Genomic DNA, 24882 nt, shown 5'->3' on the forward strand with positions numbered 1-24882 from the left:
CCACAAGTTCATAGAGACGCTGTCGCTAAATACTCGCAGGAAAATCAAAAGTTAATACTGGGAATGCCTGTTAAATATCTTAGATTCATGAGTAGCGATTTGGGTAGTGAACACTTCGATGAATGAAACCTGTTTTCTTTACAATGGTTGACAAACACGGAATGTAACTTGAACACAACACGTCCTCCAAATACGAACCTGATTGAAAGAAATAATGATAATCAAATCCTTGATGACAGCAACACTCGTAACAGTGACAAAACAATTACATTGACAATTTACTTCTCTGCTGTGAAGCGCAGGTATTTTGCTAGTCCATAATAAAAGCCGTGGTCTCTTGTGGGAGTAAAATCAATCAACAATAAATATAATTCATTAATAAATCGGTTTGAAAATAAAGACTAAAATCATAGGGTTAAAATCGGTTCCTTCCGATCTTCCAATCTCTTGTGAGCCTCAGTGCTTCCTTCACTCTTCTGCCTCTCCCACTCACACATCAGGTCACTGCACCAATGGTAAGACACTGGTAAGTGCGTTCCTCCATTTCCAACTCTCGTCCCAGGTTCCTCTATCAGTCACAGCTGAGATGCTCAAAGCTGGTCTCCACCTCCCTAAATTCTGTTTTTGATCCAGTAGGAACTCTGGAGCACTTGGTCACTCCTTCTGTTCCAAATTGCTCTGTGAGAGTGACCCACCCCTGCAGCGCCATTCCTCTTGCTACCTCACATAGCCACCTGACTTCCTAGCCTCCTGGCTCACTCACTCAACCTTTCTCTTCCTTGATTTTTCTCCCTCCTCTGTTGCTTTTTTCATTCTCCTATCTTTCCCAAATCTTTCCTACTCAAACTCCTTTTTTATACCTTGTGGGTACATGTGCTTTGCTTCACAACCCATGGAGTGTCAATACTGAGTAAATTGTGCTTGCGCATTAATAAGCAATTACTTAGTTGTTCCATTGAACACCCTGCAACCACAAGGGTTTACAGTGGTGTGCACATCCACTCCCACATGTTTGAGTCTCCCAGTTTCTACTAAAAATCTCTGCATTCTCATGGACCCTGACGCTCAAGTACCACACACTTACAAAGGCAGAAAGATAAATGTAAAAGTTTCACGGTAGTATATTTAAAAGCTCGAAATCCAACTGGAATAATACTTACCTTTGGAATTTTATGAAGTTCTGCATTTTAAAATCACTATATACAGTATTTTCTCTACAGTGTAAGGTGCCAGAGGGTGGCAATGTATATTTAATGTTTACCCGGAAGGCAAAGCAGTGGGACTTGAGCACAGAAGTAAGTTATGTGTTTCTGATTGTGCTTTCTAGTTATGAACAGTGTTTATTTTGGGTGTTTCTCTCTTGCATCCAAGTACATAAATTACCAAGGGTCACATTTATCAAATTTGTTTCCTCTGGTTTGTAGTGTGGATTTGGTTATAGACTATCTTTCAAATAAGGACACATTCACAATAATAAATAAAATGAAATTAAAACAGTTCATTCAAAATACCAGTATTATGGGAGATGGATACATGCACATTCAGCACATACAGAAGCAGGACAGTAAACAACATCTTTATTTAATGAAGAGGTTGCAGACTTACAAAATATATGTAACCAGTTTAATCCTTGTTCAAATAATTGTTCAAGGAGATGTTATTAATTTGGGACTGGCTTTTAAATGCTTTTGTAAGTTTTCTTGTTTACTACCAAGTAAAATGGGTAATTCTTTGTCTGGTTCAGAAGTTTCACTGTGTCTGTGTACTTTGAATTAGAGGTCTGCATTCCCATGAAAATCAAGGGGACCCAACTCAGGTTCACACAGAGCACATAAGTGTCAGTTGTGAAGAAGTCTGGAGGCACCAGAGTGAACATTATTCAGCCTGCAACATCATCCAGCATAACCACTTTGGTGCTAAGCTGGTGCAGTGAGCCCTGGGTTCCTCCTGGTGCAGATCAATACCCGGCCTCATGCAGCCAGAGTGAGTAGGCAGTTTCCTGAATGATGAAGTCATTGATTCCATTGACCAAAAGCTTACTGTTCTAATATTTTATTTTATTTAGCACAACAGTCATCTTAACATCTGACGTAGAAATGATACCGCTACATGAATTATAACCTAGAAGAAATCCTCACTGGCTTTTAAAATTATCAGTTCTATTGGAACATTTTGAAATATAGCCTCACCAAATAGTCTGTCACATCGCTGAATGTGAGTTATGCTGCATACACTTTCAAAAAATATATAGGAACTGTAAAAAATATGTAGGTCTCTTGTTTATTTACAAATTAAAAGTAACTATTATAAAACAAGAGATGAGGACAAAATAAATATTTAAGGCACTCTGCAGGCAAATCCCTTATAGTTGGTGTAAAAAAAGGTCAAATCAATAAAACAAGGTACAAGGTTTTATTCAGACAGTAATCAAATCACAACTGACATAATGCAGCACCCCTTAAGAAGATGCCAGACTCGGACGGGGCCAAGGCACCATAACCCGGAAGTGATGTAATTCGGACTTCCATCTCTGATCTGCAGGAGAGAAAGGAGGAGAAGAATTAAGCAACAGCGCCAACCCTCGATTTGTGGGTGGAATTACAATTACATAAGCCTTTAAGTTGACTTCCATACACTATCAACAAAAATCCTGGATAACTTTAGTAATTTTTAAGTAACAGCCAGACTGCTATTTTGGATGACAAAATGAGGACATTTCCAGGAAAACAAGGACATCTCTTCACCCTAAATCTTTTCATCTTCTTATTAGTATTTGAAAATACTGTAACATCAATAGATTATCTCTGATTGTACAGATATTTTGAAAAACAAAAGACAGTCAGACAGTTTAACTCATGTCTGTCCCTAGTTCAAGCGCTTTTTAGAGGAAAAAATAGGAATGCAGGCGTGAGTGGGCAGAAATGGAGTGGAATTTTGTCTGTATTAGAATTAAACTTTGGCAGGAGCAGAAGTAAAAATCAGTACTCTGCAAACTTCTGCTTTGAGTGTACTTGGTACTAACTTTTGTGTGTTTTAATCCTCTGCATGACTTTATGTTGTCAGCTGCTGTGGATTCATGAGTATGGAGATTATGCTTTTAGGAATTTAGTGATCCCTATTAAATTTAGAAAAACAAACTAACTTTAAATTCAAGTAAAGCCAATAACCACAAATGCATATGCTAGTAATTCACTACCTTTTTTCCCTGGCTGGGAATATTATAAGCAGTATAGATGGAGGAACTAATTGGCTGGAAGACTCCATGGCCCAAAGTGAGATTTTCAGTGGTATATAAGAGCACACTTTATCCTTCTTTGTCCAAGGTTCTTCCTCTGGATTTGGTCACACCTTGTGGTAGCTTGCTGTGTTGCAGTGATCTGTAATGAGGTTTCACACAGTCATTCTGTCTTACTAGTATAAAATACAGTGGTGAATGTTAGAGATCAGTTTATTTTTTCTGTAACAAGACCACCATGTTGCTTGTAAGGACCTTATTTAAAGCAGTTCTTTACCTGGAGACATCTGTTTCTAACCGTATGTACAAGCTGACTGCATTTGATTTGTTCCTTAATGTTTTGTCATCCATTGGATGTCAAGAGACCAGCAAAAGCAGTTTTCATCTAACGTTTTTTAAACAGGTTAACCTCCAGGTACATCAGATATCTCTCCCAATTGTATTCTATCTAGTGCACATCTGTTCCTTTTAAGAAAACCAGCAGAATAGTCTCTAAGACATTTGTTGGTCTCAGAATACAATACTTTCTAGTGGATTAATTGCTAGGGTGGTATGCCTAACTATGAAACTGCATAACTCTACAATGTATAAATGTAAATCACAATTTAAGCAGTATTGTGTTAGTATACATCTCCATCAGCATTAGGTTAAATATACGATTTTTACAGTCTTTTTATGTTGGCTTTTAATCTTGTTGTTAATGTTGTTGTTCTTGTTCATCAGGTCACACGCTGAAGAAAAGAATTAGAGTACAAAATATCTCCCATGAAACAGTGGAAGTATCTTTTTATTTTTTGCGGTTTACTGTTAAAGTTTAATTAATACTAATTACATTTCCATTTCTTTATTATTATGGGGTATAATTTTAATACATCTGAACACAGCTCAAGTATACAGTATGTGAATAGACATAGAGGTAACAGCACTACAGTATTATTGCAAAGGGTCACATAATAGAAAAAGTGTTGTTCTCTTGGACTTTTGATGTTCCCAACCTCATTAGACTTCAACGAATGACTGTCAATTTGCTGACTTCTGTGTGTAAAATATGCAGCCTTTTTGGGTTTTATCTATCAAAATTCTACCCTGATGTATGGCAGCCCCATTCTGATACTATGTATTCCTATTTATTTACCTCCAGGAGGGCTACTACCAGTATCCATAGCTTGGTCATTTGATCTGTTCTTGTGATTGCTGGGATGGCAATAAACACCAAAGGGCTTGTTGGCTAATCACTTACCTTCCAATGACTGCTCAGATTCTTCAGTAATAAGAAGGCAGACTAGCTTATTAATATACAGTACAGTATGATCCAGGAGTACGATGTCTCTCTGACATACTGCTTGAATGTAAGTCATTAGGCAAGTCATTAGCATTCTGATTTACTAAAGCATAAAGTATGATAATGCCACCACCACAGCTTCAAGTATGAGGTTCTTGTTGGACAAAATAATTCAGTGCTATCTGTTTTTTAAACAAAGGGGTAATGCTGACCACAAAGATTCTACATTTGACATTATACTAGATCAGTTCGAGATTATCAGTCTTCCTGTAAGAAAACTTAAAATTATGTTGAAGATCTCATGATGTAATTATTGAGTAATGAGTTCTTCCTTGCTACACTGAAATGGCTTTATGATGGTAAAGTTGTAAACACTGACATTAGCCATGATACTGTAAGAGAAGTGAATAGATCCAATTTGTTTTATGATTTGTTATTACTTCACATATTATACAGGGTGGGCCATTTATATGGATACACCTTAATAAAATGGGAATGGTTTGTGATATTAACTTCCTGTTTGTGGCACATTAGTATATGTGAGGGGGAAAACTTTTCAAGATGGGTGGTGACCATGGTGGCCATTTTGAAGTCAGCCATTTTGGATCCAACTTTTGTTTTTTCAATAGGAAGAGGGTCATGTGACACATCAAACTTATTGGGAATTTCACAAGAAAAACAATGGTCTGCTTGGTTTTAACGTAACTTTGTTCTTTCATGAGTTATTTACAAGTTTCTGACCACTTATAAAATGTGTTCAATGTGCTGCCCATTGTCTTGGATTGTCAATGCAACCCTCTTCTCCCACTCTTCACACACTGATAGCAACACCGCAGGAGAAATGCTAGCACAGGCTTCCAGTATCCGTAGTTTCAGAGGCCTATTTCTATTCCAGTTTCTTTTGTAATATGTTTATAATTATGCAATCTATAAATCCTACTATATAAATAATGTAAAGAAAAATGTATTTGTAGTGTGTATCCTTAATCAGTTTGCTTCTCAGCTCAGTTCCTCTCTTTTTAACCCCTGTGGACCTTTTATGTTGATGAATGCCCTCAGGCCTCTTCTACCAGGAGCAACTCACACCCTCTTGATCTCATTTACCCCTATGGAAAACAAAAAGGTACTAATAATATTTTTTTTTTCCACACCATATACTTCTATCGGGAGGGCATATCATATTATTTTTATAGTATTACATAAAATATTCCTGCAATGTTAAGCTATACACATCAACTTGAGTATAAATTTAAAAAATTCCAAACAAAAATAATCAGGCCTTATATAATAAATATTAATAAAATTGTAGAAAGAAGTATTCTGTCAAAGAAAGTAGTTTCACAAAGAAAACAAATTAGAATTAATAAAAATTAAAAATTCTGATTTAGTATAAGAGTATTATAAATACTTGCATATTTTAATTGATGATTATTATGTATTTTTGAAATAATTCTTTTAGATAAAACAGTGTATTCAAAGTATTAACTTTGTTATAATTATTTAATTTTTTATATTGCTTTTCACATTTACCAACTTTCAGTAGCATATTTTAGAAGAAAAAATAGAATAAAATTATTGATAAAAAAAAGTTGTTAAATAATAATTCTGTTAAATAAAGCATAGCCAAGTTGACTTCATTCATAATTTCCAGGTGCTTCAGAGAACTAACTTTTATTACTTGCTAGGCACTCCTTTATATCATTTTCAATAATTATTTTCCATTAACAGTATTATGAAACCTTGGAGGTTCAGACTAAAAATGCAGCCCTAAACTTGAACCTATCTGGAAAAGGAATATGTCCTGTGGTGATATGTTCAGTGGAGGATGGTGTCTTAGATTTTGGATGCATTCTTGCCAAAGAGAACACTTCATGTTTTTTTAAGGTAAGACCATTGATTAAAATTAATTCTTAAGACATTTATCTTATTCATGTACAGTACAAGACTGCAAACATCTTTTTCTCATCTACAATTGCATTATTGTGTATTATTTTACCAACAAGTTGGGAAGACACAAGAAGTATCTTCCTGCCCTTTTTACTATCTTTCTTGGCTACTCCTTACAAGTAATTGTAATGAATAATACATTCTTGGCCAATTTCTGTCATATGCCATTCAAATTTGTAGCTTGTGAAAAGTCAAGTGATCTTCCTTCTTAAACTACAGTCATATGAAAATGTTTGGGAAACCCTCTCAGCCTGCATAATAATTTACTCTACTTTCAACAAAAAAGATAACAGTGGTATGTCATTCATTTCCTAGGAACATCTGAGTTCTGGGGTGTTTCCCAAACAAAGATTTTTAGTGAAGCAGCATTTAGTTGTATGAAATTAAATCAAATGTGAAAAACTGGCTGTGCAAAAATTTGGGTACACTTGTAATTTTGGTGATTTCAATGCATGTAACTGCTCAATACTGATTATTTGCAACACCAAATTGGTTGGATTAGCTCGTTAAGCCTTGAACTTCATAGACAGGTGTGTCCAATCATAAGAAAGGGTATTTAAGGTGGTCAATTGCAAGTTGTGATTCCCTTTGACTCTCCTCTGGAGAGTGACAGTATGGCATCCTCAAAGCAACTCTCAAAAGATCTAAAAACAAAGATTGTTCAGTATCATGGTTTGGGGGAAGGCTACAAAAAGCTATCTCAGTGGTTTAAACTGTCAGTTTCAACTGTAAGGAATGTAATCAGGAAATGGAAGGCCACAGGCACAGTTGCTGTTAAACCCAGGTCTGACAGGCCAAGAAAACTACAGGTCCGGCATATGCTCAGGATTGTGAGAATGGTTACAGACAACCCACAGATCACCTCCAAAGACCTGCAAAAAAATCTTGCTGCAGATGTTGTATCTGTACATTGTTCTACAATTCAGCGCAATTTGCACAAAGAACATCTGTATGGCAGGGTGATGAGAAAGAAGCCCTTTCTGCACTCACACCACAAACAGAGTCGCTTGTTGTATGCAAATATTCATTTAGACAAGCCAGTCGTTCAGCCACTTTACACAAGGAGATGCTGTATGCGAGAGTGATACAGAGGAAGCCTTTTCTCCACCCACAGCACAACCAGAGCCGCTTGAGGTATGCTCAAGCACATTTGGACATGCCAGCTTCATTTTGGAATAAGGTGCTTTGGACTGATGAGACAAAAATTGAGTTATTTGGTCATAACAAAAAGTGCTTTGCATGGCGGAATAAGAACACTGCATGCCAAGAAAGACACCTACTACTTATTGTCAAATATGGTGGAGGTTCCATCATGCTGTGTGGCTAGTTCAGGGACTGGGGCCCTTGTTTAAGTTGAGGGTCGAATGAATTCAACCCAATATCAACAAATTCTTCAGAATAATGTTAAAGCATCAGTCACAAAGTTGAAGTTATGCAGAGGTTGGATATTCCAGAAAATGACCCAAAACACAGTTCAAAATCTACAAAGGCATTCATGCAGAGGGAAAAGTACAATGTTCTGGAATGGTCATTACAGTCCCCGACTTGATTATCATCAAAAATCTATGGGATGATTTGAAGCAGGCTGTCCATGCTCGGCAGCCATCAAATTTAACTGAACTGGAAAGATTTTGTATGGAAGAATGGTCAAAAATACCTCCATCCACAATCCAGACACTCATCAAAGGCTATAGGAGGCGTCTAGAGGCTGCTTTATTTGCAAAAGGAGGCTCAACTAAGTATTGATGTAATATCTCTGTTGGGGTGCCCAAATTTATGCACCTGCCTAATTGTGTTATGATGCATATTGCATATTTTCTGTTAATCCAATAAACTTAATGTCACTGCTGAAATACTACTGTTTCCATAAGGCATGTGATACATTAAAAGGAAGTTGCTACTTTGAAAGCTCAGCCAATGATAAACAAAAATCCAAAGAATTAAGAGGGGTTCCCAAACTTATTTATATGACTGTACATGTGTAATTCTCCATTTTCATGAGCCAGTCTCTGAGTACAAGTGAATACCAGTAGTATTCTTGTTCTTAGCCATCTCATTGAAGTGTCAGCAGCTTAAGAAATAATTGTTGAGGAACCAGAACTTTAGATATTCCGTGTTATGTGTGAGGACTACCATATTTCTACCTCTTTTTGCTTTCACAATGTTCATCAGTTCTAAAGTCTTGAGGCTTGTTTTCTGCTCTTAATACTTGGCAATATGACCTAGTTTTGTTTTAGTAAAAGGTATCCTTTGTTCCAAAAAAAACATTCCTTTAGCAGGATGTATTCACTCTTCTGTTCACATCCTGTAAATTAAAGGTTTTTGCTTTTGGGCGATAGTTGCACATTTTTGTTTTGAGAAATAGTCAACTCTCATCATTGGTTCGCCACCATCTACTGCTTTATCCATGTTCGACTGTTTGGTAGTATAGATTCATTAACTCACAACTAATCCATCAACATTTGGGATTAAGTTGCTAGTGTGGTTAAAGCCAAGACAGATAACTTCCCATAATTTATAAACACAACAGTTTTCTCTCACCAGAGACTAACTGCAGACCTGTTATATTTGCCAGTTTTTTATTTTTGCATTGCGTCCTTTCCCTACTCCCAGGTCACCATTAATTTCCATTTCACTTATCCTATGACTTATTATTCTGCACAAAACTCTTAGAGGCGGGGTTGGGGTCCTTTTTTGCTTTAATATGCTGAACAGTTATAATCTCACCCTCTTTGAAAATAATAACTACCACTGTGTTAATTTTGATTTTTGTTTTGTCAATAAAAAGATCACAAAATAGAATTTCATTAATTATAATAATTAGTGGGCGGCACGCTGGCGCAGTGGTAGCGCTGCTGCCTCGCAGTAGGGAGACCTGAGTTCACTTCCCGGGTCCTCCCTGCATGGAGTTTGCATGTTCTCCCTGTGTCTGTGTGAGTTTCCTCTGGGTGCTCCGGTTAGGTGCGTTGGCGATCCTAAATTGTCCCTAGTGTGTGCTTGGTGTTGTAGGTGTGTGTGCCCTGCGGTGGGCAGGCGCCTTGCCTGGGGTTTGTTTCCTGCCATGCGCCCTGTTTTGGCTGGACTTGGCTCCTGCAGACTCCCGTGACCCTGTAGTTAGGATATAGCAGGTTGGATAATGGATGGATGGATGGATGGGTAATAATTAGTAGGAACAGTTAGCAATAATTACAGTAACAAAGAGCAATATTTGTAGTATTTAGAACCCTTTACTTGCTATGTTATCTTGATTATATTTTAAAGAGGTTTAGGTCTACATTTTTTCATTTTGTTATATTCCTGTTTATTAAAGTCAAGCTTTTGTCCTCCTTCACTTTGGGAGGCAAAATTGCAGAGAGATGGGGATCTTGCTTATTTACTTTTGAATCTAACTTAATAGAAAAGTTTACATGTGTCAGTGGATGGATGCTATTTTTTTCCTTGAAACTCTTTTGCTGACTTCCTCTTCAGTTTTTTATTTATTTGTAGAAGAAACAAATAACTTTTGATATCCAGTAAATACGTTAAGATTAAGGAACTTGTATATTCAACCAAATTTCCTTCTTAATTTATAAACAACAATATTTTATTAGTCTTTTTAGTTACTTATGTTTATTGTCTGGATGATGAGAATGTTGCATCAATGTAAACTCGTAAATCTTTATTCAGAGGTAGCTACCTATAGGACAGTGCTGACCATCGTCCATCTATACATAATGTTCATTTTGCCTGTATGTACTTTGCAGTTGTTATAATCACTTATGTCCTTCTGGCAGGACACTGACATATTTCAAAGTTGCTTGTGTGCATTGCAATAAACCCACAAGTCATTCAAAAGCAATAATGGTGTTTTCTTTCAAATAAATCACAGGTTTTCATGTTGTCTGCTCTCTTTCATTATTAAAATACGCAACAAGCACACGGATATACCGAAGCAAGCAGCGTCTCAAAGGTCTCGACTTCATCACTTACACCGAGCCACATACAGTACAATGAAAGGCTCATTATCACTGGATAGCTGAGTTTCACTCCTTTCCAGTGATTTATAATTGTCTATGATTGGTAATTTGTACTACATGTTATAGCAAAGGCAGGAAGTATATTGCTTGCTTGAGAACTCATTTTTATGATTACAGTTTTGATTCTGCTGAGAACAACATGTTTGTTAAAGCATGCAATGCTATACTTGATTTGTAAATGCTGCTTATTATAACTTTAAAGAGTTGCAGCGTACAGTTTTACAATGCAATGCAATCATCAGGGGTTCATTTACATGGACGCAGTCTTCTGCCCTATATTAGTTTACCGAGCATTGCTTTTTCATTGTTAACTTACAGTATCTGCAGCATTTATTAGCGTATCTGTAAGAACTTTTAAACTGTACCTGCGCCTATATATATATATATATATATATACACACTCACCTAAAGGATTGTTAGGAACACCATACTAATACGGTGTTTGACCCCCTTTCGCCTTCAGAACTGCCTTAATTCTACGTGGCATTGATTCAACAAGGTGCTGAAAGCATTCTTTAGAAATGTTGGCCCATATTGATAGGATAGCATCTTGCAGTTGATGGAGATTTGTGGGATGCACATCCAGGGCACGAAGCTCCCGTTCCACCACATCCCAAAGATGCTCTATTGGGTTGAGATCTGGTGACTGTGGGGGCCATTTTAGTACAGTGAACTCATTGTCATGTTCAAGAAACCAATTTGAAATGATTCGAGCTTTGTGACATGGTGCATTATCCTGCTGGAAGTAGCCATCAGAGGATGGGTACATGGTGGTCATGAAGGGATGGACATGGTTAGAAACAATGCTCAGGTAGCCCGTGGCATTTAAACGATGCCCAATTGGCACTAAGGGGCCTAAAGTGTGCCAAGAAAACATCCCCCACACGATTACACCACCACCAGCAGCCTGCACAGTGGTAACAAGGCATGATGGATCCATGTTCTCATTCTGTTTACGCCAAATTCTGACTCTACCATTTGAATGTCTCAACAGAAATCGAGACTCATCAGACCAGGCAACATTTTTCCAGTCTTCAACTGTCCAATTTTGGTGAGCTCGTGCAAATTGTAGCCTCTTTTTCCTATTTGTAGTGGAAATGAGTGGTACCCGGTGGGGTCTTCTGCTGTTGTAGCCCATCCGCCTCAAGGTTGTGCGTGCTGTGGCTTCACAAATGCTTTGCTGCATACCTCGGTTGTAACGAGTGGTTATTTCAGTCAAAGTTGCTCTTCTGTCAGCTTGAATCAGTCGGCCCATTCTCCTCTGACCTCTAGCATCAACAAGGCATTTTCACCCACAGGACTGCCGCATACTGGATGTTTTTCCCTTTTCACACCATTCTTTGTAAACCCTAGAAATTGTTGTGCTTGAAAATCGCAGTAACTGAGCAGATTGTGAAATACCCGGCCCGTCTGGCACCAACAACGATGCCACGTTCAAAATTGCTTAAATCACCTTTCTTTCCCATTCTGACATTCAGTTTGGAGTTCAGGAGATTGTCTTGACCAGGACCACATGCCTAAATGCATTGAAGCAACTGCCATGTGATTGGTTGATTAGATAATTGCATTAATGAGAAATTGAACAGGTGTTCCTAATAATCCTTTAGGTGAGTGTATGTATGTATATATATATATATATATATATATATATATATATATATATATATATATATATATATATATATATATGTATGTATGTGTGTTTATATGTGGTATGTATTTATGTGTATATATGTATATATATATATATATATGTGTACTGTATATATTGTATATGTATATATGTGTGTATATATGTATATATATGTGTATATATATATATATATATATATATGTGGGTGTATATATGTATATGTATATATATGGATGTTTTGGGGATGTCCACCAAGTGCACAGGTGCTTGATGGTAACCGTCGTTGAGTTCCGCCTTTGAAAAAATTTTTTTTTCAGGAGATCCATACCAGGAAGTCCTGTATTTGTGGAATTGGGTAGCAGTCCAGGTCTGTGCGACCATTCAAGTGATGGTAATCTCCACGCAGTCGGAGCACCATATTGGGCAATTGGGCACCATATGGAGAGGCAACACCCGTGGGCTGTTTGATCAGCTCACAATTCCCAGCTGTTGTGTGGCAGCAAACTCCGCCTTCACAATGACCAGCTTCTCAGAGGCCAGCCGCCGAGTGAAGGCGTGGATCGGTGGACCAGTAGTAGAAATGTAGTGTTCCATAGTTTCCATTGTGCAAAAGGTGGGTTTGTATATCTGGGGGAATTCATTGAGAAGCTGGGCAAAGTCATAAGTCACAGCCATCATGTTGTACAGGGTAGAGGTAGTGACAATACTAAGTGTGCAGTGAAGAGTGGCAAAGTCCTTTGCATTCACAAGGTTACAGTTCTGAACATCAACCAGCAACCCTTTTGCATTCAGGAAGTCTGTGCCCAGCAATTGTCTGACCACCCTGGGCAAAACAAACATCCAACTGAAATATCTTCTGCTGAAAGATAAGTTTTCTAGTGCTATTAGCAGCCTCCAGAATGGGCCCTTCTCTCCCCGAAGCCACATCAATGGGTGATGCAGGTAGCACACTCACGTGTGCACCAATATCACACAGAAAATGTATGTAGAGCAGGTAGCCAGCAGAATCCAATGAGATAGTGTTTACTGACCCGGGTGAGCTAAATTTATAATGTGTACTGGATTTCTTTACATTCTTACTAAATCGAGCATTATAAAAACACAGGCCAGTTGTCAAGATCAGGGCAGGAGGAGGAAGAGCAGCATGGGCTGCAAGCTTGCAACGAGACTGATAAGTGTTACAGGAGACAGATAGCTCTGCAAAGCAGAGCGCATGCTGTTGGCCATTTTGGCTAACTGTCTGTAGTCTACTACAGACACATTAGCTAGGGCAGTGTGCACTAGTGCGAGCATCTGTTGCAGAAACAGTTATCTAAATATGAAATCAGGCTTATGGCTGCCTAGTAAAACTAATATATTGTCCAACAATATAGAGGGCTTCGCATCTCCAAAGCCTGGCAGTGATAGCAATCACTGCATTCCCTGTGACTCTGTGAGGCCATACATCTCCAAAAGGTATGCCTTTAAAGTTACATACTTGTTCATGTCTGGGAGAGTTTCAAGCAGACTCACCACCCTGGATGCTGTGGAGCCACTGAGAGCTGCAAAGAAGTAGTAGTGCATTGTTTCATCGGCCGTAATGCTCCACAATGCAAATTGTGCTTCCACTTGGCCAAACCATGCTGCAGCTTGTTGTTCCCAAAACTCCAGTAACTGTGATGCCACTGCATTGGCAGACATGTGTAGCGTAACTCTGATATCATCCAAGAGCGTTAAGGTCACCACTGTAGCACCCTGCTAGGGAAGAAAACATGCCAGATAAATGTTTTATAGACGCAGGCAAAAGAATACTAAACTTTATTCAGTGTTACTAAATTGCATATACTACTGTTGCCTCTCCATTCATCACTCCACCTCTTCCCACACTGCAGTGCTTGTGAATTATGCCCTTAAAGTGGCGTAGTGCTTTGTGCCACAACACCTTGGTATAATTCCCCTTCTTGCTCCTCCTGCTCATCGTAGGAATCAACAGTGATGCGCAGTGTTTTTTATCACATTTCTAATCGCAATCACTTTACTTCCTCTTCATGCGGAATTGAATGCAGTTACAATGGGGAGATAAAATAGAAGAACAGTCAGTTGGGGTGTTTGAAGCAAGTGCAGATAGAAATAGGAGAAAAATTATTGCACCCCCTTTGGTGAGGGGGTAGGGGAAGTTATAATGTGAACAAATCTCATATTGTCATGACCCAGCAACAGCTGCCTGAGTCCTAAAAGTCTAAGAAACACTGGTTTAGGTGAGTGTATGGTGCATGTGACTAGCTCTGGGGTGCCCTATGCCCATGGCTGCCAACAAAGGCATTGTACCCACCGCTGTAATTAAGTATTGGTAGAAGCTTGTATAAAAATGCATGTATGTACAGACTTGAAATGCAAGAAAAAAGCAATAGCAACTAAAAAATAAATAAATAAAAGCACATTAACACTAGAATTACCAGAGCTATGAGAAAATTCGTAAATTCATTCGCACCTCTCCATCAGCGTCTTTTGTCCTGTAAATGTGCCGATTAAGACAAGCAGCAAGCAGCCTGCTATTCCATCCCCCCACCGTCGCAGAACATTCACAAAGTTATCCCAGCTCATGCCTTGATTGATTATCTGGGAGTAAAGTGCTGGAGTTTTTAGAGTGGAAATAATAGATCGTTATTTGAAGACATGCATTTCATGTGTGTTCCGTTTATACAGTAATCTGTGTAAACACATTGTTAAAACAGAAACTTTTTCATATTTTAGTAATAAATGTTACAAAAAGTAGGCATAAACTATAGAATGTGTGAAGCCTGAAGTCCAAAGATTAAATAAACACTTTCACAAAAGGTTCAAGGGCGATACAATAGCTTCCATGGCATAGCGTTAAGATTTGCGTAATCAAGAGTCCCTGGTTCGATCCTGACTGCCTCCTATATTTGTCATTTTCAGTAGTGAGCTGCTCTTATTGTTAATATTATACAATATACACATACATTTGGTTTGTGTCTGTAACAGACCGTGTACATTTATAGTACTGTACTTGTAAAAGTTACCTTTTTTTTTTTTTTACTTTTATTCTCTCAGTCACGATACATACTACTGCCCTAGGGATCTGATGCTGTTAGTTTTTATTTGAAACTGTGAGTAACTGCAGTTGTGAGTGGTGTTTTGAGGCAATGGAACTGGACATTCTCTGATTTGGAGGAATAAAAGCTCACACACAAACGCTGGTGAATCTGCCTTATTCGTATGTCACCGTCACTTTATTTTTTTTAATTCAGTTTTATTGAGTGTTCCTGTTAACATTTGAATTTGATGATTGCATATAGCGCTGAACTAACCTCATAAAAGGTCATAAAATGAATAATTTCAAATATCATATATACCTACGTCTCTGTTTTGTTTTTATTTTTTTGACATTATAAACCATAAGGTGCATACTAATTCTGCGTGAGTAGGAACACTCAATAAAACTGAATTAAAAAAAATAAATTGAGGGTGAGATATGAATAAGGCAGATTCACCAGCGTGAATGTCCAGTTCCATTGCCTCAAAACACCACTCACATCTACAGTTACTCCCAGTTTCAAATAAAAACTAACAGCATCAGATCCCTAGTGCAGTAGTATGTATTGTGATCATGACTGAGAGAATAAAAGTGAAAAGAAAATGGTAACTTTTACATGTACAGTACTATAAATGTACACAATCTGATACAGATGCAAACCAAATGTATGAGTGTACTGTATAATATTAACAACTAGCAAAATACCCGCGCTTCGCAGCGGCAAAGTACTGACTTAAAATTTTTATTAAGAAGAAAATTAAACCTTTTTAAACTGAGGGAAAATATACCAATAATTATTTGTTAAGTATCTCTTTGTATACAACATTTTGAGTTCGGCCCTCCGGTTGTAATATAACCAATCTGTGCGCTGAGCTTACTCTTGAGCATGCAATGTACAGTTGGCCATGTGAACAGTAATTTTGTTTCAAATCTCACAGCTTGGATTGCTACTGTCATAATCGGTTTGAGTTTCATGTTTGTTTCAATGACGACAGTATTTGCAGGACTTGTGTTGAAGTGTCATTCGGCATCTGTCAAGCGTTGTAAGCATACGACCGGTTTCATTGATAACTTCACATCCAGCTTTTGAGAGTTTAAACATTCATAAACATCAAAGTGTCCACTACTGAAATCGTCACCTGTGAGTCTAAGATGTTTAAGAGGCACTGGCAGTTGTCCAAAGGTGTAAAATATTTGGCCATTTCGGTACACTTGAAAGCGACAACCGAACAATTCAGCGGCAGCCATCAACTCACATGCAGAACCATAGGTGAAGGGCATTTCACTCTTCTAGTGCTCCTGTGTAGTATAATTATCTCCTGTACCATCATCAGTCCACACCTTGAACCTGTCCCAGTCATTCAATACATAAGACACAATGTTCCTCCGGATATCAAAAGTGAGCCTGATATGGCCGTGCAATATGTAACACAGAGAATGGAAAAGGCAGGTGCCATCTCCGGGCATGGAAACCACTCGGTAAGTGACAGTTCTTTGATCAATGGTGATCACCTCGATAGACATGTTAATGGGGGTACGGTTGGAATGTTAAAGGAAGTGGATACCTGAACAATGTAAAGTAAGTCTAAAATATTTAAACAATAACTATAATTGTAATAAACGAACAATAAAACAGCGGAGAAGCCATGGATTAAATAAAAAGGCTGTAGTTATCAGCAGGAAGACATGAATCCCGTGGCGAAGCAAGGAAGGGAATGTAGAGACCGGAGCGACGGACGGCCTTATATAGGCAGGCAGCCAACAACGTGGGAGGCGTTGGGATGGGGGACCCAACGCCGCCTCACACAGTGACCGAGCTGCAGGCTTTGGATGTATATATGTACGTAAGTAGGATTCAGTTAGCGTTGGGAACCCGCGTACCAAATTTCTGGAAGATGGGCCCATAAGTAACAAAGACCGTTGAAAAGTTCAATATGGCGGCCGACAGTGGCATCATACCACCGAAATAAGTACGTACATTGGTTTCGGTTAGTGCAGCGAAGCCGCCTACCAAATTTCGTGAAGATGGGGCCATAAATAAGAAAGTTCAACATGGTGGACGTTGTCAACCATTATGACCGTTACGCGTAGAATTTCGAAATCAAACCTGCTTAACTTTTGTAAGTAAGCTGTAAGGTATGAGCCTGCCAAATTTCAGCCTTCTACCTACACGGGAAGTTGGAGAATTAGTGATAAGTGAGTGAGTGAGTGAGTCAGTGAGGGCTTTGCCTTTTATTAGTATAGATAAGAGCAGCTCACTCCTGAAAACAGCAAATACAGGAGGCAGTCAGGATCGAACCGGGACTCTTGATTACAAGTCAGCAAATCTTACCGTTACGCCACGGAAGCTGTTGTATTGTCCTTGAACCTTTTGTGAAAGTGTTTATTTGATCTTTGGACTTCAGGCTTCACACATTCTATAGTTTATGCCTACATTTTGTAACATTTATTACTAAAATATGAAAATGTTTCTGTTTTAACAATGTGTTTACACAGATTACTGTAGAAACGGAACACACATGAAATGCATGTGTTCCAAATAACAATCTATTATTTCAACTCTAAAACTCCAGCACTTTACTGCCAGATAATCAAACAAGGCATGAGCTGGGAGAAATTTGTAAACGTTCTGCGAGAGTGAGGGGATGGAATAGCCGGCTGCTTGCTGCTTATCTTAATCGGCACATTTACAGGACAAAAGACGCTGACGGAGAGGTGCGAACGAATTTAAGGTGGGACGGATTTACGAATTTTCTCGTAGGCTCTGGTAATTCTAGTGTTAAGCGTCTGTGGGTTTAACTACAACAGAAGGCATGATGGGATGTTTGAATTTCAGAGCAAAAACCCCAATATAATGTGCAAAATGTAATGCTTTTCTGTCTCTATAGTGATAAACATAAATTGTTTTAAAGACTGGCATGAAAAATAATTTTGAAAGTAAAGGTATGGATGAGTATTTAATCATACATACATAGTTACAAATTATTTACTTGTTGCTTCGGAGTGGTAAATGGTCAAGTCCACAAGTATTTGAAAAGTGGCAGAATTTTCATCATTTTTGCTTTGTACACCACCAGAATGGATTTGAAACAAAGCAATCAAGATGTGATTGAAGTATAGATCTTCAGTTGTAATTCAAGGGATTTAACATAAATATTGTATGAGACAATTAGAAAAGACAGACATTTTTTTTTATACATGGTCCCTCTATTTTCAGGGGCTCAAAAGTATTTGGGCAACGTAACATAATCATAAATATAATGATCATTTTCAATATTGCAGTGGTAGCGCTGCTGCCTCGCAGTTAGGAGACCCGGGTTCACTTCCCGGGTCCTCCCTGCGTGGAGTTTGCATGTTCTCCTGTGTCTGCATGGGTTTCTTCCGGGCACTCCGGTTTCCTCCCACAATCCAAAGACATGCAGGTTAGGTGGATTGGCGATTTTAAATTGGCCCTAGTGTGTGCTTGGTGTGTGTGTCCTGTGGTGGGTTGGCACCCTGCCCAGGATTGGTTCCTGCCTTGTGCCCTGTGTTGGCTGGGATTGGCTCCAGCAGACTCCCGTGACCCTGTATTCGGATTCAGCGGGTTAGAAAATGGATGGATGGATTTTCAATATTTGTTTGAAAATCCTTTACAGTCAATGACTGCCTAAAGTCTGGAACCCTTGGCCATCTCCAAGTAGTAGGTTTACTCCCTAGTAATGCTTTGCAGGCTTTTACAGCAGCAGTCTTCAGTTGCTGCTTGCTTGTTGGACTTTCTGTCATTAGTTTTGTCTTCAGCAAATGAAATGCATGTCCAAAGGGATGAAGTCAGTTGTTTGATTTGGCCAATGAAGAATATTCTACTTCTTTGCCTTGAAAAGTACTTGGTTTGCTTTTGCAGCATGTTTTAGCTCATTGTCCATCTGTACTGTGAAGCATCATCCTATCGGTTTTGCAGTATCTGTCTGAATCTAAGCAGATAGCATAGCCCTATACACATCAAAATTCATCCTGCTACTTCTGCCAGCAGTCATATCATCAATAAACACTAGTGAATGACTTTTGTTCATAGCTATGCATGATCATGCCATAAAAGTGCTGCCACCATGTTTCAAAGATATTGTGGTATTCATCTGATTATGGGCCCTCACTTCTTCTTCTCCATACTCTTCTCGTTCCAACATTCTGGGCCTTTCCTTTGTTGAAAGAAATTTGTTCCAGAACTGGACAGGCTTTTAAAAAAGTTTTGTTTTGACAAAGTCTAATATGTCCTTCCTATGCATGAAGTTTACCAGTGGTTTGAACCTTGTGGTAAATCCTATGTCTTTACTTTAATTAGGTCTTCACTTGATTTTAGACTTTGGCAATGATAGGTGTACCTCCCGGAGAGTGTTCATAGTTTGGCTAAATGTTGTGAATGGATTCTTCTTCACCAAAGAGAGAATTCTGCAGTTATCCAACATAGTTGTCTTCTGTGGTTTTCCAGACCACCTTCTGGTGTTGCTGAGTTCACCAGTGTGTTCCTTCTTTTTAAGAATGTACCAAATGGTTGATTTGACCACTCGTGGGGTCTCATGTATAAACGGTGCGTACACACAAAAGTGTCGCGTACGCCCGTTTTCCATGCTCACATAGTGATGTATAAAAACTATACCTGACATAAAGCTACTCACATTCTGATGCCCGCACCCCCCCCCTTGCACACCCATGTTTCCACTCAGTTTTGCGAAGTGGCGGCACCCAATGTTAAAGCAGTGCTACTGTTCCTGTGTGGTTTCCCTTTCTTTTTTAGATTCACATCCATGACACAGGCTTTATCAAATACACTGAAATTAACCACATATTGTTTATTAATTTAAGGCACCTGATTGTAATCAACCTGTAACAATATAATGGTGCACAGAATGGCCACGCTGTTCCAAATACCATAGCTGCTTTAGTGTTGTTACTCTCAGGGCACCTTTCAGAGTATTTAACCCACTGTATCTGAGTGTGGACTCACGGCTCTACAGTAGCTGATTGGAAACCTCTACAGAGGGTTGTGTCGAGAGCACAGAGGATTATCGGTACATAGCTTCCACCCCAGGAGGATATTTATAGCACACACTGGTCAAGGAAAGCCACCAGCATCTGCATGGATTCAGCTCAGCCACTCATTCCACTACAATCTGGTAAACGCTTCAGAGCCTTTCCTGCAAGGACCTCGAAGCTTTCCAAGAGCTATAAATGTACTCAGCCAGTCTTTCAGGTGCTCCTAGTAGAACTGTTTGAACTTATAATTACAATTACTTCACTGTAAACCTGCACTACAGCTGTAATATAGCACAACCTGAGCCACTTTATGAACCATTTGCAGTATATGCACAATATATACATGTATAGTGTACTTATGCTTTCATACCATATATTTTTCAATTCAATTTTTTATCATATTATTATTATTATTGTTATTTCATTATTATATAAGAAAATAAATTTATGAAGGATTTGCATATTGATTCTCATTATACCGTACAATGACAATAAAGGAATTCAATTCAATAGAAGAGAGTGCATATTTACAGATGATGATTATTGGCTTCTAAGTCGATTTAGATTTCCAAGACCTATCCTCTTGGAGCTCTGTGCTGTTAGAATACTAGGATGCATACTTGATATTATTTTTCTTTTTATTGCATTTTACAGATAAATCGTTAACTTCATGTAAATAATGTATACTGATAATAATTAAACGTGGGGCACTTAATCAACTTCCTTTTCTTGTTTATACTACTACTAAGCCAACAAGTAGTACATTTTTCCTTGCCTCCACTTCACATTCCTTGAAATTCTTTTTTCCCTGTGCTTTTGCCATTGTCTTTTCATATAATGTTGAACTTAAGGGGTTATTTATATTGATTTGCATATTCAAATGGTCGGAATTCTGGGAGGAGTCGGGAGTGGGTTGGCTGGCGCGTGCACATACGTTACTTTTCATGCTGACTAGGATTTATGGAGATAAAGTGTGTGGAAGTTGGATTACGCACATTTTGGTCATTTTAATTTTTTTGTGCCTGTGCACATTTCCACTTTTGTCTGTATGCCATGTTTTAATTTGAATTCTACACACAGCATTATGCATGAGACCCCTGGTGTTTCTGCTATCTCTCTAAAGAGTTTGTTTTGTTTTCTCAGCTTAATGATGGACTGTTTTTACTTGCATGGACAGCTATTTGGACCTCATATATGAGAGTTCACAGTGACAGCTTCCAAATGCAAATTCCTCACTTGTAATCAATTCCTGGCCTTTTAATTGCTTAATAGTTAATGAAATGATGAGGGAAGTGTTCCCAAATGGCTATGGAACAATTTGTCAATCAGATGTCCATATACTTTTGAGCCCTGGAAGTGGGAGGGGGGATTTACGGGTATCTAGAAAAATGGCTGTCATTACTACACAGCTCATACAATATTTTTGGTAAACCCTGTATATTAAAGCTGGAAGTCCACACTTTAATGATTGCTTAATTTCACTTTCATTGAGCCAAAATTATGAAAATTATGTCACTGTCCAAATACTTATGGACTTGACTGTATAGTGTGTGTGTTTGTAATGGGCAAGAATTCAGTGTTTTAAAGAAAACTAGGGGGCTTCGCTCGCCAATCCCCGTTTTTGGTTTTCCAAATACATACTTTTAAGATTTTTTTTTAAAATTTAAGTTGTTGCTATTTCATTAGTTTCACTTTAATTTCAGAACTTCTGCAAAAACAATATTTGGAATCTTTCGAGTCCCAATTTGCTGAATCTTTTAAATGAGCCCAGTGAGATGTGTTTTATGACTTTGTACCATAATTCAGGATAGGTTTCTCTGTTTGGAATTTCAGCACAGACAAAACGATCTACATCATCAGCAGTTAAATCATTTTTTTTGCAAAGTAACCAATAAATGCATGTGAGGTAAACCCCATTTTTAAATTTTTGGACTTAAACTTCATCCTTAGAATATTTACATATTTCTGATATATCACCTATGTCCATATATTCGATCTCTATTCGCCTTTTCGTTATTTCTCAGAGTAATAATTTCTCTTTGTTTGCGCTACTGCGATCTTTACTTTATTTTTTTATATTTTCTAACTTTCTTACTTTCAAATCCTTAACTTTCTCCACATGTGTATTGTGCCAACGTTTGTTTTTTTTTTTGAGCCTTTAAAATTCCACTGCTTTCATAATCTATAACCTGCTCTGCATGTGTATAGCACCAACGTTTGTGAACATCTTTATGAAGTTCTGCTTTGTCTTTTACTCTGTGTCTTTTAATTCTGAGCCCGACTGGATGTGCTTTATCTTCAATTCCACTTGTTCCGGGCTGATAAATACTTTCCTTAATTTCTGAATTTGCACCTTTTTCTTTTTTTTCTCTCCAATGCTTTTGAGTCTCTTTTCTTCACGCTGCTTTCTTCTTGGGCTATAAACAAGTGTTTTAAAGAAAAGGCAAAATTTCTGGGAAATTCAGCTACAGGTTATTGCTGATGGCTATCTACAGGACATAAATATTTACATGTCTTGCTAAAGATTCACCGACTTTGAATACTCAGACTGCTTTGATTAGTATCCCATCTACACACAATGTGGTGATACAGAACTGCCGGCTTCCTTTGAAAATTAATGAGTTCTGGGGACATTGGTTTCTAATGAGGTACTTTTTGATAGCTGACCACAATACTATTGTTGAACCAAAGTAAATGTGTTTACACTATTTGTTCTGCAGAGGAAATTGGCATGCATCATTGTTTCACTGATCATCATGTTGATCTATGCAGAGATTGAAGCATTTATGTATTTCTGGGTGTTGTACCGTGTTAGCCATTATGAATGTAGAGAAAAGCCAAGCAAAATGACACCTGAGGCCAGTAACATGTACATACATTTTTTTTCTAAAAAAAAATGAAAAATATATCATTGCAACTGCAATACTTTGACATTGTTTATGTACAAGAGACTAAATGTTTCCTGCTACAAAGTATTAAATCCCATCATATGCCAACCATGCAGATCTTGGTCAATTGCCTACCAGGAACAAAAGACATTATAAATGATGTAGCAGTTTAGTGTTTCCTATGGAAGCCCTAAGCCGTAAGGTGATAAAAAAAATTGGGAGTGGTCTCCCCTAGACTCTAAATAAAGTTGAATAAATTGGACTCTGCAGCTGCATGAATAAAAGGCAAAGTAACCACTTCCGGTTAGTAGAAGTAGCCCAAAAGTTGACAGATATCTACGTTTTGTACCTAATACTTGTATGCAAAATTTGGTTGACCTAAGTGAAAGCATTCTCAAGTTATCGTGTTTACACTCACACACACAGATATAATTCCAAAAATGGTATTTTCAGACTCAAGGAGGTCTAAAACCTTGAGATTCATCAAAATCTAGACATTGAATTTTTGGAAATTGACAATATTTTCCCTATACTTCATATATGAGAAAGTAAAAGTTATGGGGAATTTCTATCTTGTGTGTACATGAAACTATCTCAAACATACAAAATAATTTATTTAATTATGTTAAATGAAGCATCTTGTAGTGTTGTTGAAAATGCACCGAGAGAATGTGCAGGCAGAGTGCCTGTGTGAGTCAAGATTAGAATTCGGCAATCTGGGAAAATGAGGCAGCGGAGTTAACTGTATCCAAAATGCTTGTAGGATGCACTGTGGGCTCTAAATGTGTGTGTGGACAGCGATGAGCTTGAACACAATCAGTTCCAGGCTGCATTCTGTCTTTTACGCAGTGCTGCTGGGAAAGACTCGCGCCCCAACATGCACACACACTGTGCTAGCATAACTGACTTAATAATATTTACAAATGTCCTTGATCATTAAATTCGTGAAATGTGTAGTATATTTGCGTGTGGAGAGTGTCCCTTTTATGATATATTGTAAGCCTGCATTCTGAATAAAGTTATTTGTAACAATCCTGCTTTTTGATAAGTTCGTTCTCAGTGCTTTAGTGTTTACCTACCAGTCCATTTCCTGAACCACTATAAATCAATTATCTGGCTACAGAAATCACGTGTACACTGAGGCCGCATCCAGCAAAAATTAAGCTCTGTACCGGATGCCAGCCCATCGGAGGGCATGAATACCCAAATAATCGGAGTTATAATTTTCACCAGTATTAACATTTAACAATAAGGTGCTGTAGCCCATTGGTTCATTCCCCCCAATGGGCTGGCATCCCTAGTTAGGCTGCTAATACAAACAATTCATCACACACACACACCTGCAAAATGCAAGCTGACTAGAGCACAGTATACAGTAACACGTTGCAATGCCTAAACATAAAAGTGATTTGATTCAGATGCAGAAGAAAAGGGGAAAAACTACACAGTACTCCAACCAGTTATAACTGCCCTACAAGCTACCATACTATACATCACAAAGTGGGAAATGATTAATTAGAAAACACCACCACATGTCAGACGTGTTCATTATCTTTCCTGCTTTTCTGGCTGTATGTGATTTTACAGTGTAGCCATATTGATTACAACATTAATGATAAATTATAATAGTAAAATAAATTTATATATAATTTATCTGTCCTGAATTTTCTCAGATGTTGATCAGCACTCTGACCACCCGCTCAGAACTGCAGTAATATGGCTGACTTACCTATGTCTGCCCACTACAGTTACAGGGTCGAGGACGTGGCAGACCTGTGGCCTCATGGAGCAGCTGCTGCTTCACCACCTGAGGCCACAGGTCTGCCATGCCCTC

At 38.2% G+C, this 24882-nt stretch overlaps 1 protein-coding gene across 1 annotated transcript in view; it reads left to right on the forward strand.

Annotated features, from left to right (window-relative positions):
- Window positions 1-24882, forward strand: part of cfap74 (cilia and flagella associated protein 74) — a 495984-nt gene that overhangs the window by 379480 nt on the left and 91622 nt on the right. The window contains exons 25-27 of the mRNA XM_039755043.1: window positions 3959-4014; window positions 5521-5640; window positions 6246-6401. Of these exons, the coding sequence (XP_039610977.1) occupies window positions 3959-4014; window positions 5521-5640; window positions 6246-6401 (332 nt within the window). The remainder of the gene's footprint in view (window positions 1-3958; window positions 4015-5520; window positions 5641-6245; window positions 6402-24882) is intronic.

This window comes from Polypterus senegalus, chromosome 6 (genome assembly GCF_016835505.1).
Source record: "Polypterus senegalus isolate Bchr_013 chromosome 6, ASM1683550v1, whole genome shotgun sequence".
NCBI classification, from domain to species: domain Eukaryota; kingdom Metazoa; phylum Chordata; class Cladistia; order Polypteriformes; family Polypteridae; genus Polypterus; species Polypterus senegalus.